The sequence below is a fragment of the Solenopsis invicta genome, chromosome 16 (assembly GCF_016802725.1).
Source record: "Solenopsis invicta isolate M01_SB chromosome 16, UNIL_Sinv_3.0, whole genome shotgun sequence".
In the NCBI taxonomy this organism is placed as follows: Eukaryota; Metazoa; Arthropoda; class Insecta; order Hymenoptera; family Formicidae; genus Solenopsis; species Solenopsis invicta.
The window spans coordinates 26105081-26120622 of NC_052679.1; the positions used below are offsets into that span (position 1 = coordinate 26105081).

Sequence of the window (15542 nt, forward strand, 5' to 3'; positions counted from 1 at the left end):
TATCTTAATATTTTACTATTTTAATTTCAAAGTTATAATTTAATTTGTTCATAGTTGATAAAACTATAAAGTTGTCATTACTATCGATATAACACATAGTAACTATTGTAATTAAACTCATAACTCATAACCATCATTATTTTACTATGCAATCATAGTCAAACACTGTTCTCTCAAAGCATGTACATTATTATAAAAACACTTAATAATTTGTTTAAATTAAATATGCTATAAAAAAAAGATTCAATATAAAGACACATAACACACACACACACACACACACACACACACACACACACACAGTATGAATTTTTCACTTGGAAAAAACTAGGTTGACATGCGCGCAAAAATAAATAGAAATTATAAAAATTGAACAATTATAATATCAGTTGGAAACACGTTCTTGATTTTCATATTTTTATCTTTAAATTTATCTCGTTACATTTGACGACAATAAAATTATCAAAATAATTAATTTTTTATTTTGAAAAACATATTACTAAACGTTTTACGATAGCATATATAATTTTTAGAAATGACTTAAACACATTGCTGTAATACAAGATTCTTTTAATAGAAGATAATTCAAATTCTTCTCCAAACTATCGGAAAATGAATAAAATTGTTAAAAGAATTGCTTAAAATTTTCAATATCTCAGATGAAAAGTATGGCAACCGTCTTTGGGACAAGTTTCGCTTGTAATATCGACCATGTCGCAACACGAAGTGTTGCAAGGGAAATGTTAGCATGCATTTCCCTTAGGGTTACAACGTGTAAACGTTGTCGTGTAACAACTATAGTCTACGCTATCAGAGAGGATACACGAGGCCGTGACCCCATCGCCAGGGGAATAAGTCATTGTTTTGCGTAACAATAACGCAACGTCGTCCTCACTGCTCTATTTCGTTTAATTGAATTTTTATCACAAAACAGATTCTCGCGAACAAAAGTTAAAAACGAATTATCGTGCCATTTTGTGTTTTAAATTCACTTCAACGAAATATTTTCATGTTAAATTGTGTGTTTATTAATATTGACACGGTATCGAACGAATTTGTTGCGAATGTTATTTTCAACGGATGATATAACACGTTTTCAGTCAAAGAAATTTCTCAACGAAATTTCTCAACAGAAGAATATTATCGAATTGGCTGGCAGTGAACGTGATCACTTTTCTCAGAAATTAAAAAAAACATTGATGTCGAATAATGGAAGAGCGTTAAAATCAAGAAAGATTAGAATTATTATGTATAGCACGAGATATTCTAAATCTTTAAAAACAATACTTGTGAATTTCAATCAATTTGCTTTTAATTTTCCTATTTTCTTTTAATATGATATTATACCGATACTCGATAAAATTTCATTTAAATACATTTAATTATAATTGTTTATCTAAAATAAGCATCTTTTTTAAAATCAATGCAGGATACATTAATTATATTTTAAATAAAAGTATTAATTTTTCCGATGATGTCCTTTTACCGAATTTAATCTAATAAAATAAAATAAATAAAACTATGTACCTTCACGAATTAGATATCTTTTGCGTTAAATTATTTCATATTTAAAGAAAGAGTTCAATTATTACAATTTAACTTTAGAAAGCATATACTTAAATGGTAATTTAATTTGCAATTTTGTGCGCGTAGAAATTAATTGAAGCCGGAAAAATCGACAACCACAAATTTGGAATTTTTCCGATATTTCATTGAGATTGGAAATAAAAACGCAGATTTGACGCGTCAAGGCGCTGCGCGCTGCTGCGAGACGACGCATCGTAAACAAGCGAGGATAGAAATTATAGATGAGCTGGCGGGGTAAACAGGCGGCACAGGACGAGAGCCGAGAAAATGGCTTTTCCCCAAGAGAGAAATGCGTCTCCGCATTTTCTAGAGCGGAACGATCCGGTCCACACAGTTCCTTTTCCCTCATCTCTTTCCCTCTTCCGCCACTTTTTGTCCCTTTCAATATAATCTATCCCCTTATTCTGAGATATTTGTAGGTGTGTATATTGTATATATTGTATACATTTATATATGACACACACACACACACACGTCATTTAAGTTTAAAAAAGCCTGAATATATTGTTAATTTCTTAATTTTCTAATTATTAAATTGGTCTCCGAAACAAAAAAGTCAACAAAAAACTTTTAGCTCATTCTTTTATAAAGAATTATCTACTCTTTGGTGGTACCATCAATTCAAATTCGCTCTTTATTAAAAATAATTAAAAATTTCCTACAAAAACCAAATAAGTCCATTAAAACAAAATCTTGATTATGGCCAAATCATTCTCTATTAGTGGCATCACATCGTGAATAATCTTGGTCCAAGAAGCAAATAAAAAAATAGAAAATATAAATATAAATAATAAATGTACATGTCTTGCGAGAATCAAACGAGTCTAGAGGTTTTTACTTTATTTAATTTTTTTTTTAATTTTTTTTTCTAAATAGGTTTCTCCTAAGATATTAATCAAAAAACTTACAACTTTATTCTTATACCTATTAAATATCTGTAAAAAAATTACCATATTTATATAACGAATGATTTAAAGATGAAAAGTTTTTTGTTTCTTGAAAGTTTAACTTTGTGAATTTGCTTTGGTTTTTACAAAATCCTTCAATTATTATACATTATTATATCTTACTAAATTATTATGGCAAACAAAGTATTATACAACATAGAATTACGAAAACTAAGATTATTAAAGATAAAATTCAATTGAATATCTGAAATCTAAAACGTATATCTCCTTTTTTATATTTTGAGCTACAGTCTCTCAATATTAGTAGAAGCAAAATCAATTTCCCATGTTTCTCTTTGTCTCAATCCCGATCACATATGACAATTTGGACAGGCAAGCAGGTTCGAGAATAGGCAGTACTGTTTGCCGGAAACTGACGAGACAGAGAGACTGCTATTGACCTAATTTCGGCTCATTGTGTATAAACCGAAACTAACCGAGCGAGAATCCGACGGATCTATAGACGATCTATAGACCTGCAGATTCTGTTAGCCGTCTATGGCATTCTAATCTAATTAATTTTGCTTCTGCTATGCACACGGCTGTGATATAAAAAGATATGGCTTATCAGAGTAATGAATCTAAAGAAAAGATGAATACGGAATAATAGCGTACAATTAGAATTCAAATTTTATCTGTTAAATTTTCAAATTATTTATTAAATTGTTACATTACACATGAACCAAGTTCAGTAAATTAATATTTCTCTTAACTAAATTAAGTTAAAGTTAACGGTTTCTACAATTAATTTAATTATGTTAAAAGTTGCATAAACGTAAAATTCACTCAGTTAAAAGTTGATTAAATTAACTTAAGTTGAATTAAAAGTAAATTTTAAAAAGCATTATATCATAATTTTTTTAAATTAAATTGCTTTAAATAATAAAACAATTACAATTTTATACATTATTAAATAAATTTACAAATAATCCTAATATGACCGGAAAATGTAACGACAAATTAAACTAACGAGAAATGGCAATACATTTACCGCTTTCGATCGGTATTGCCATTTCTCATTAGTTAAATAAATTTTATTTGTAAGTTAAGATTATGTAAAATAAAATAGAAGAATATTATTTCTCAAATATTGCACAGGAATGTATTTTTTCTTTTATATATACATATATATATATATATATATATATATATATTTAAAAATAAATTTGTAATTTAGAAGAAAAATAAACAAATTAAAGTTTATATGTTTTAAAAATAACTGATTTTAAATAATATTGATATTAAAAATTAACGCATTTAAACTTAACTATGTTACAGTAAAATTTATTAACTTGTTAACTTTATTGTTTAATTTTCAATTATTTATTATACTGCATACGAAAATATATCATAAGTAATAATAAAGTAAATTTAATGAGAACGTATAATTAAAGATAATTAAAAATTCTCGGCGTTTTTTTTTCTTTTCTTTGTCTATCATAGATTATTCTTATCATTCTTATTTGATAAGCTACGATAAGAAGCGGTATCCTTGTTTACGACGGCGTCGAACGAACATTTAATTCCAATAACGAGAGTATCTTCCACTGTAAAATCTTAAACATAATTAACGTTAAAGGAATAAAAAAATAATCCTTTTTACACATAAAAATATGTAAAGTTTTTATTCTCCTTTGAGAAGCCAGAAAAAAAGAATTTTGGGAATTTTTGTAGAAAGACACAAAACCAAATAATATTATATAAACTTTGAATACTGTTTTACTACTATTTTAGTAATATTTTAGTACGTTTTTTAACATGTTACTTTCTCACATATTGTACACATACACTGACAGCTTGTAAAAAAATGCATAGAAGCGGTGAGGAATGATAATTCTTCTGGACATCTAAAAAAAAGCTAAACTCTCTGATTTAAGAGAAATGTGACTTTCGTTGAAACAAAATAAAAATATCCAAACTTGACGAAAACGATCTGTATAAGAAATTTTCTTTTAATTTATGACAAAAATCTTTTAATTGGCTTTTTTTATAAATAGAAATAATCAATACATTACGATTCTAATTCCAGTAAAAGAAGGACTTACAGGCATATAATAATCTGTCTCTGTTTCCTTTATTAAATATTTCTTATTTTTTTCTTTTCTTTTTTCTTTTAAGTATTCTGGTTATTCTGATCTCCTTTGCCGCTGCTACTTATAAACGAAATTTATCTTTTATTTTGTCAGCAAATATCTTTCGGTGCGGTTTAATTTTGTCTTTTATTACTTTTCATTTCCAAAACATTTTCAAGACTGCAATGTATATTAATCAATGTTAAGTCACAAATTAACTTAATAAAACCATACTCTGCATTTCAAATTTTATCTTACGGTTATTTGCAAATCGCAATGAATAACTATGAACAGTATAATACACATAATTAAATATGAACAGACTATGATAGTGATGGTTCAAATTATCAAATAAGTATCGACAACATACTTAAAGAATGTGTTTTGAAGACTTTAAATATTAATAATATTAAATTTAAAAAATCAGTTCTTTTTATCATACAGAAAACCCTTTAATTAAAAACAAATGGAAAGTCGATGAAAGCGGCGTTTTGAAAGAGATGATCCCAACCATTTCTTTTCTCGCTAATTTTATTTATAACACAATATATTTTTATAAACTGTATTATTTCACAACAGGATATCGGTCACGATATGCAACTGGTATATCCAGTTTCACGGATACGATAATCCAGTTTATCCTTGCGTGCAGCAATTACATAACTGTATTTCTAATGGACGATCGACCCCAAACGTTATACGTTTTATATATGTATGAATGTATGTGTATTTTAGCTAAGAAAAAGTTGTAGCTAAAGCTGTTAATGCACGACTGTTCTTTTCTGCTGGTTATTTGTTTTAGTTTTGTCTTATTTAAGTTTTCTGTACTATTTAATTTTTTTTAAATTTATTTTAAAAATTTTAATAAAAAGTTTAATTTTTTTAATAAAATTAGAATTGTAATTATTTGAAAAACTAATGTTTCAAAAATGTTCATAATAAAACAAAACATTATTAAAGAAAATGTTCATAAGAAAATCTAATTAAAAAATATATTCCCTTTATACTCATCGAAAAATTTTACACTCTCTCGAAAGATACCGTTATAGTTATTCTTCATAGCACTGTGTAATATGCGTAAAATATATTTCCTTCTCGATTCAGCAATTTTACGTCGGTTTCTGATTGTTGTTGAATGAAATCGCGCGATAAGGATTAATAGAATTCGTTGGTGAGAAATTAAACAACTGACAAGGTTTTATGATTCAATCATTTTCAATTCATTTTATTTTCTTTTTTTTTTCTATGTTAAAAATATTGGCAATTCATGTTTCACGATTAACACAAATGTATACACACACACACACACACACACACACACACACACACACACACACACACACACACACACACAAGCGCGCGCGCGCGCATCTACGCGCACGCGCACGAACACGTGCAATGTAACAAAACTCTATACCTTGTATTTTACGATCGCAAAGCTCGTTAGAAATGCAATCAGCCATGAAACATGGATATGCGATAAAGAAAGTTATTATGTATAAACAAAGATTCTTCTTTAGTTTGATTGTTTAAAATTACAAATTTTCTTTTACTGAAAATACTTTCTTCATTGTATTCATGATAATGTATACCAAACTTTGTTAATCTATATTATAATATTAAATAAATTATGTTTTAAATAGAAATTGAGTTGATAATAAAAAGCAACAGATAATTAAATATTAAATAAATTGATAATTAACCAGGCACAAACATACAACTTTTGTTATACATGTAATTATTCATACGATTCATATATTTATATATGTATACATATCATAAACAAATTTAATTTGTTTTATTTCCATTGTATTCCTTTATACTAATCGTTTTCTTTCTTTGCCTATAAACTTATTTTATTAATTTATATAAACTCTCTATTTGTATTAATTAAATTGTTAAGTTAGTCATTATAATTTTAATTTTTAATACGCACACTTATTTAGGACGTTCTATTTTTAAAATTAACAAAGCAGTAATGCATATAAGCATTTTCGTTTTTCGTAAATCGCACAATAGTGAAAAATGTGATTTTGCTTTGTAACCCACATGACGCGTAACGATCGTTACAGTTATCTTCGTAACAATTAAATTCGTGTGCGCGTGTGTGCATTAAATAAAGCAAACGGATTCAAAATAATCGCGATGAATGAAAATGCAGCAATTAAAATTTTATTTGTGTCTTATTCTGTCTTGCGATTTTAAAAACGATACTCGTTTAGTAAGAAAGAAATAAAATAAAATTTATATATTTATATACATAATAAATAAATCACAGTACAATTTTAATCTGTCTTATTTTAATTTTATTTATTTATATAAATTCCCTTATTCATTTATATTAATTTTATTATACATATTAAAGTGATTATTATAATTTTAATGCATGTATTAGATTTATAAAATTAAAATATAATTAAACTTAATATGTAACATAAAATATAATCAAATGAAAGAATTTATATAAATAATTAAATTAAGTAAATATATAAGTAAACTCAAAAAAGGTTAGTAATAAAATTAAGTAGTAAAATAAAATTAAAATAAGATGAATCAAATGTTGTTTATTACACATGTATAGTTATATAAATTTTATATATAACGAGTAATCCTTTTTTATTTATTTAATATTTAATTATCAATTACTTTGTATTATTAAATTAATTTTTTATTAAATATAAAGAATAGTAGTAATAAAATATCAGATCTTTATAAATAAAATTTTTTCTCGAAATATTAATCAACAACTTTCGTATTTCAATTCGGTTGTAATTATATTCTAAATTGGTGTTAATTCGACAAGATGGCAACAATTCGATAGAACCTGTAATCTTCTCATTTCCTCGGATCAGTATTGTTTCCTTCGATTGAGATTGAGATTATTTCCGATCCCACAACGTCAATTCCCGAGAAAGCGTGAGAATTTTTTTCCGTTTGTTAGACATTTTATATCGGCGAGATTTAAATCAGCTTTATCCGTTCTCTTTACCTCAAATATTTGAAATACATCTCGCTTTTGTGTTATTTCCTCGCGCTCGTTCATTTTCCCTCTCCCTCCCCCAACCCCCAATCCCACCTTCTAACCTATTCAAAAAATTTCAAAGCTCAAAAAAGCAACAGTATATTTTTTACATGGCACATGTATTATATATGGTAACACAGATAAGTCTAAAGGCGCCATTTTATTAAATTGCTATGTCGAAAATGTAATTTTTACATTAATAATTAATTTTCAAGTAATTTTCAACACGCATAAAAAATATATAATATAGTGTACGTTTACAGCATTTACATTATTTTCCATAATTTCCAAAATGTCTTTTCACTTTTCACTTTTTCCAGAAAAGTTGACGTTAAACGTATTAATTAGTTATTCGCGACTTCCTTCATTTTTTTCAAAAAATAAATGTCAATCGTCCTTTTTAATTCTTTAATTCATTCGTATTTATTAACCATATTCTTACATTATTAGTTTAAGCATATACCGATCTTAATTTGTTTAATATATACCGTAAAGAATATTTTATTAGAAAATTTCAACTACTTTTTTATAAAATAAAAATTTATGTAAAAACGTGATATTAATTTATTGGCTTATATATTTTTAATTTGACAACATTAACGACTAAACTTGTTAATAATTAATTAATTGGATGGTCAATCGTAATATAGGTTTATAAACAGGCGCAGTCAACAGATCGATGAACAAATAAACAAATGGGCATATTAAAGTTGACAAATGTTAATGAAGTTGACAAATTTTAATGATAATTTAAATATTAATTAATTTATAATTTAATTATACGTCGCATTACGAATATGCAGAATTAATGTCTGCTCATTTTTGAAATGCATTATCATTATTGAATGCAAGCAGCATTCCGAGAATTAGCCGCAAGGTGACACGAGATGACGAGAAATGCTAACGTAACATACAATGAATGGACGCATGCTGATGACGCATTTCCCTTCGTAATTCACCATGATCTAACGCACTTCATGGTTTCAAACGCGTAATACAATAATATATTTTAGACGGAAGATGGAAGAAAATATATAATAGCTCTGATTTTTTCATAAAAATCTGAAATGGATTCTGCATTGAAAATATTTCTCAATATGTATATTATTTATACATTGCACATATTAACGTAATATAATTTTAATTAACTAATCAAGCTGGATGTGTGCAAATAATGTAAGAATATGACCAATAAGTACAAGCGAATTAAAAGATTAAAAAGATAACTATATATTTATTCACGAATTGGAAAATGAAGCGAGTTGGATAAATTAATATAAATATCGATTTTTCTTAGTCTTTTGTATTCATTGCAAGTATTCAAACAAATGTTTATTAAATTTAATAAGTTTTTCTTTCGCAGTGTATGTATATAACTATTAACGCAATTTACCATTGCAATATTGTATAAATAAATTGTTTCATAGTGACAATGAAAAAGAAGTTGTTAACTTGACTAAATTTTTCAATTCAAGATTAAATTTCTTTAATAATTGAACTGAAGAAATTTAATTTAACTTAAAAATACTTGAACTCTAGCTGAACGATCATGTGTTAAACTAGAATTCTTTAATTTTAATTAAATTTCTTAATTCAGTTTAACTAAACAAATTTAATCAAGTTGAAAGAATGTAGTCAAGTTAACAACTTTTTTTCTCATTGTATAATTGATTTTAATTAATTCTAAATAGTTTAGATATTTATATATTTAAGTCAAATTAAACTGAAGAAATGTAATCACATTAACACAAATGTAGTCAATATGACATCTTTCTTCGATGTATACAATTCTACTTTGCAGTTAACTTAAACGGATGTTTCGACAAAATTTTAATTTGTGCTTTGAAAAAGAGAAATACTAATATCTCATCACTCGTATCGATTTTAATTATGTATTTTTTTTTACAAAAGTAACAAAAATTGTTATCAGCAAAACCAATTAATTTTCTCTATCTAAGTTTTTGATATAAGAGTGTAATATATTATGTAATAAAATGCATAATATAAAATCTACTTTAGATCGTTCAAGAAATACTTTAGTCAACACTATTGTCTCAGCGTAAAGTTTAACTCGAGAAAAATAATTTAACAAAAATGAAATAAAAATTCTTGATGTCTGTTGATTAGAAAGATCTCATGGTATTTGTTTAAATTAGTCTCGCATTATTTTTAAGTTTTATCAAATACGCAATTTCGTGCACTATGTATAATAATCAATAATTACGTATCGTCACGGAAAACTAGAGAGCATCGTCGTAACTGCAATCATCGTGCTTCCGTCATCAATGTATAATCACATTCATGATACAATAAAGTGACCTTCACGTCTCACAAAATATATAATAGCATTAATACGAGAAATCTTTGAACTTAATATAAAAATTTCAGTATTTATGAGAATAAAATTGGAAGAGATAGCAAATATATCTAAAGAAATAAAAAGATTTGTTAAAAGAAAAAAATCACGAAAATTTTCTGACCGAATGTCTTTCCATTTAGTCTACTTTTCTAATAACAAGGTCTCCAAAAGTATTGTGAAAATAATGAAGTGGGAATCATTCCAAGCGGAACAATGATGTAGGATCGAATAGACCCAACAACAGTCTTTATATGCGTTCTCTACCGAGATTATAACGAAACGTAATTCCAACGTTCCACGAAGATGCCATGGAACATCGCGCACCTGTACCAACATTTCCGTCGTGTGTGTGTGTGTGTGTGTGTACACGTAAACAGATCTACACACGCACGCTAAGATTACGTATGTTCGTTCTGACTGTCATCGGTATAATTACGTTTGCAAACGGCAAACGCACTCGTGCATGCGCCGCCGACTCGCATCCCGCAACACCTAAAGCCGCACTAACACATCAAAGAAGAAAAAATTATAAAGAAATTATCAAAAATTATATTTAAATATCATATAAATAAACAAAGAATTTAGAAACAAAAGAGGAGATAAGTTTAAGTTTGTATAGAAAGAATTTTATTACAAATTTTAAAAAAACTTGCTTTCTTGTTATCCGTGTATAAATAATTCTGTTAACAACAAAAAATCTTGTTTAAAAAAATAAATATAAAATTTATTTATAATTGTAAAAAATTAAAAGTTTGAATTAATTAAGCTTAAACATTAGAAATTTATGAATAAGTATTTAGTAGAGTGTAAATTACTGCATAGGTATTCTATATAAACAACAAATTGAAAATAAAAAAGATATCTCTCTCTCTCTCTCTCTCTTTCTCAAAGATTTTCATTTCTTGCGAGTATAGTTGCTAATACCTCTTTTTCATCTTCTTTTTTCAAAAATTAGCGTTTTTGTACATTGAGGAAAAAGTTGTCAACTCGATTAAATTTTTTACTTGAAATATTTATATTTATTGTCAAGTATCTAAATAGTAAAACTGAAGAATGTTATCAAGTAGAAAAAATTCAATTCCTCGATTCAATAACTTTTTCTCAGTGTACAAAATATATTTGTATACAAACTATAAAAGATTCGCTCATTTTCATCAATTTCGTTACTCACTTCAACGTCATCTTTCTCAGTTCTCCGATCGTTGGATTATATTCTCGGTCCTCTCCGCTATTTCTCGCCACTCCCTCGTCAACGTTCAGCTCATATCCGTTTACCACCAAGTCCTGCAAATCCGTGAAATCGTCGTGCTTTCTCATCGTCGACAATGGCGTTACTTGACTTTTCTTGGAGTTTTCAACGATGGGCGTTACTTCGCTATTAGTCTGTTCGCGGCTACCGTTACCACGTTGAAGAAATCTCCGACGGAAATTATTATAGACGGTGTCGGCGTCCGGCGGATCGCCGATTCGGACTCGAGCATGGCTAGGATTCAAATGATGGCCGCTGTAGCCCAAGTCCATCTGCAAATCCATCACCAGCAGTAACGTGAAGACGATGGCGAGCGCACTTAGACATAGCACAAACTTGTCACGAATACGGATAAATTTGACGTTTAATCTCATTTTGGGATTTTTGTGGAGTCTCTTGCCGATTAGTCTACGTCTCTTCTCACTTTCCAATAACTTCCGTTCGAGCAATGGTAACTGTGAATTCTGTGAATTCTGTGAATTCTGTGAATTCTGTGAATCTAATCGACCATCTGTAACAATGGGATATTTCTGGATCAATTGTTGCCTCAAAACTTCAAGGTTGCCGACTATTTTCGATGTATATGTAGATGAATCGTTGCTATGTATTTTGACGGTCGTATTCTTAAAAATTTTTTTGGATTTTTCTATCTTTGCAATTGAGTGGAGATCTTCTATCGTGGAGATGCCTCTTTTTCCAGAAAGTTCCTCTTCAGAATACGCTATTAATGGCAATCGCGGTTCTACAGGATTATCAAAGTGATGATTTATAAAATCAAAAGAGTCTTTCGAATCTCGACGAATTGATCGTTGATGATACGGAGCTTCAAGATTATTAATTATTTTCAACGTAAGCAAGTTATTAGTATCTCCTTCGGTAATTTGATTCGTAAAGATGTCTTCGGAACCTTTTACCTTAACGATTGGTTTCTTTAATGTTTCTTCCTGCAATTTGACGATTTGACATTTTAAATTTTCATCAAAGTTAGTATCCTCCTTTCCTTTAATCGCTGGATTCTTCTTGGAATATTTTTCAAAATTCGAATATTCTGGCACACCTTCGATGATAAAGTCGACTGGTGAAACTTTTTTTGAGATATCTATTGAACGTTGAGAACAGGCAGAAATCTCAAAGATCTTAATATGCTCCTCGGGTGGTTTGGCGATCGACTGATGTTTCGCAAAGCGATTCGAAACCACGAGTTTACATTTCACGATAGATTCATCGTGTTTATCAGCTGACCCACTGTTATCGGATCCCGTTGACTCTTGACCCGACCAATCTTCCTCCGGCGGAGGTGATCGCTTCACTTTGTAGATACTATTACTTCCTTTTCGCACTTTCTTCTCAGATCCCTGAAAATTCTGCCGAATGACCTTTGGAAGACAACGTCTGTGAACGACGGATGATTGATAAGAGAGATTTATCGAATCGCTCTTGACTCGTTCGAGTCTTAAAGTAGGCGTGGAATATGCTGCTTGATCATCAACAATAGTTAAACGCGAGTCTACTTTCAACGAGGGATTGTCACAGACAGCCTTTTCTCTCTCTTCTTTCTTCTCGGTTGAAGTTTTATCTTCTTCACTTACGAAGCGATGTTTTCTTATCAAAGAAAAACTATTCTGAGCAATGTTTCCTTTTAATTGCGATAATACATTTTCTTCGCGAATGCCTTTCTCTTCTTCGGGCAAAGAAACGTCTTGCTTAGCTGAAAAAATGACGTCCCTAGTGGGAGAACAAACGTCCTTCGTCAATGAAAAATTTTCTTGGATCCTGTCCCTTCCTATTAAATGTAAGTGTGAAACTACAGGAATGTCTTTTTCATTCTCAACTGAAGAAATAAGATTCTTCATCAATAAAGAATCATCTTGGACAGTTCTTTCTGTTAATCGTAATTGTGAATCATTAGGAATGTCTTTTCTCTGCGATAATAAGGAACTTTCAACTGTTAACTGCCGAGTGTTTTCAGAATCTTCCTCTGTTAAAAATATGTCTTCTTCGAAGGCGCTTTTCGACAATTCCAAGCTCTTTCGAAAGTCTCTTTTTGTCAATTGCATTAGTGGATCAATTGAGATATCCTTTTCTGTTAATAGAGAATTATCCACATTTTTATATTTCAAATGTGGACTTTTCTTAGCATCGCTTCTCGTCAGTGATGATGAATCCTCTTGGAGGTACTCCTTTGAGAATAATAATTTAGTTTCGTCAACATTTTTTCCTCTCAATTGAGAAATCTCATTATCTACGTTCTTCCGGATGTTCCTAATTGACGATAATACATTTTTTCCGACACCTTTTTCAAAATCTGCCTTCGTCAACGAATACTCTTCAGCATTTTTCTTTGGCAACGGGAAACTTTTAGCGACGTCTTTATTGCTTTCCTCTTTCGTTAATAAAGAATTGCTGTAATTATCATGTATTTTGACTAATAATTCTTCTTCTCTTTTTTTAATTTTCTTCCTCACCAATAATGAATTTTTGATATCTTTCTCCAGCAGTCGTGGATTTTTTTGTACGTCTTTTCCAAGTACCGGACTCTGATGATTTCTGTTAGCTCTTCTTTGAATATTCTTCTTTAAAAACGATGGAGAATTCTTAGTATCTTCCTTTAAACTTTTTACTGTATCTTCTTGCTTTTCTAAATTGACTGACTGACCATTTATATTGTCCAATGGTGCTTTCTCTAGAATGTTTTCCCTTAATGGCCAAGACTTTTCTTCAATATCTTTCCTCGGATCTGAATTTTGCCTAGTATTTTTCTTCAACAATAATTGACCCTGTTTAATAGTTTTTAGCAATCTGTCACATCTGTCGGTTAAATTTTTTTTTACCACTCTCTTCAAGAAACTCTCCGCTTTTCCAAATCTTCCAACATGATCTACCGTCAATTGATCGTCGATCACGTCCGATAACTCATCCGATCCATCTGTTATTCTAAAGTCCTTTCCTTCGTCATTATCCTCGTCTTCAGATCTAAATCTTTCTTTTTTCAATCGATATTCCTCGTATTTCAATTGCAACTTTGATCCGCATCCTTTGCGTGACTCTCTAAGATCATATACGCTATCTGTGTATATCGGGCGGTCGGTAGTCGCTGTCGCATCGCTGCAACTTGCCCTTTCGATACATCTCCCGTCGGCCAGAGCTCCCAAAGAATGATCCCAAAAGATAACCCGACGCGACGTCGCGACGCACCGACGTTTCGCACGCACAAATTTTTAAAACGGATGCACTCGAGGCACTTTTACCGTACTTTAAGTACTCAAAAACTATGTCGAAGAATTATTGTATTCACACAAATAATTAAACGGTCAATCACAATTAAAGAATTAACTGAATCTCAAGAAAAATGCCTGGCACCGCGACACTGTGCGTTCTCACCGTCGCATCGCCTGAAACAAAAAAATATATTATTACTATATGGAAAATTATATTAAAATCAATACACATATAATTTAACAAAAAATTGATTACTTCTTTTGAGTCTTTAATGCTTAATACGATCTTAAATTGAGAAATACTTTGTCACAACAGTTTTGAAAAATTTAACTTTATTATATGTAGATATTGTAAATTTTTTAATGAAATAAAACTTATCAACATGTCACATATCATATTAAAAATATGATAAGATGAAGAAAATTGAACTAAGAGACTATTACTTCAATTATTTATACTTTTCATTTGACGTTAATTTACACGCATATTAATATTGGAAATTGTAGCGCATGACGTTCAAAATACCTATTATAATATATTTAATCTTTATCCAAAAATATACAAATTAATTTTTTACAAGTTTCTTTTTTATGACGTAGTGCAAAATGATTTGAGCAACCAATCTGTAAATTACACACATCTATTGATTTTTTCAAAAACGTATCTCCTTTAAAAATAGTAAATTTGTGAATAAAAATAACAAAGGATATAATTGAAAAAATGTGTATGCATATATCAGTAACAAATAAAAAAAATATTCAATATTAGTATAATAATAAGATGGTGGCTAGCACAAATGGGAGAAGAAAAACACCATTTTCGGTGAAATCGTTGGTGATTAATCGGTGCTTAATAATATTTCTAATTTAAATTTTTAAATACATTTTTCAGTTCTTTAAACTTTACGTAAAATGTTAATAAAATTTTTACAAATATTCTTTTCAAGAATGCCAAGAGATTTACGATTCGAGTTGTCTCCGTATCTCGATACATCGTTTAAAGCCAACGTTTCATTGAACATTGCAGTTTACTGCACTGAGAAGCAATGCTGAGCGTTTATCCAAGTGTTACCGAAAACTGACCAGCC

At 29.2% G+C, this 15542-nt stretch overlaps 1 protein-coding gene across 2 annotated transcripts in view; it reads right to left on the reverse strand.

Moving 5' to 3' along the window:
* Positions 1–15542, reverse strand: part of LOC105195905 — a 65884-nt gene that overhangs the window by 23999 nt on the left and 26343 nt on the right. For both annotated transcript variants that reach the window (XM_039458211.1, XM_039458212.1), the window contains one exon: positions 11159–14628. In XM_039458211.1, the coding sequence (XP_039314145.1) occupies positions 11159–13293 (2135 nt within the window). In that variant the 5' untranslated portion in view covers positions 13294–14628. The remainder of the gene's footprint in view (positions 1–11158; positions 14629–15542) is intronic.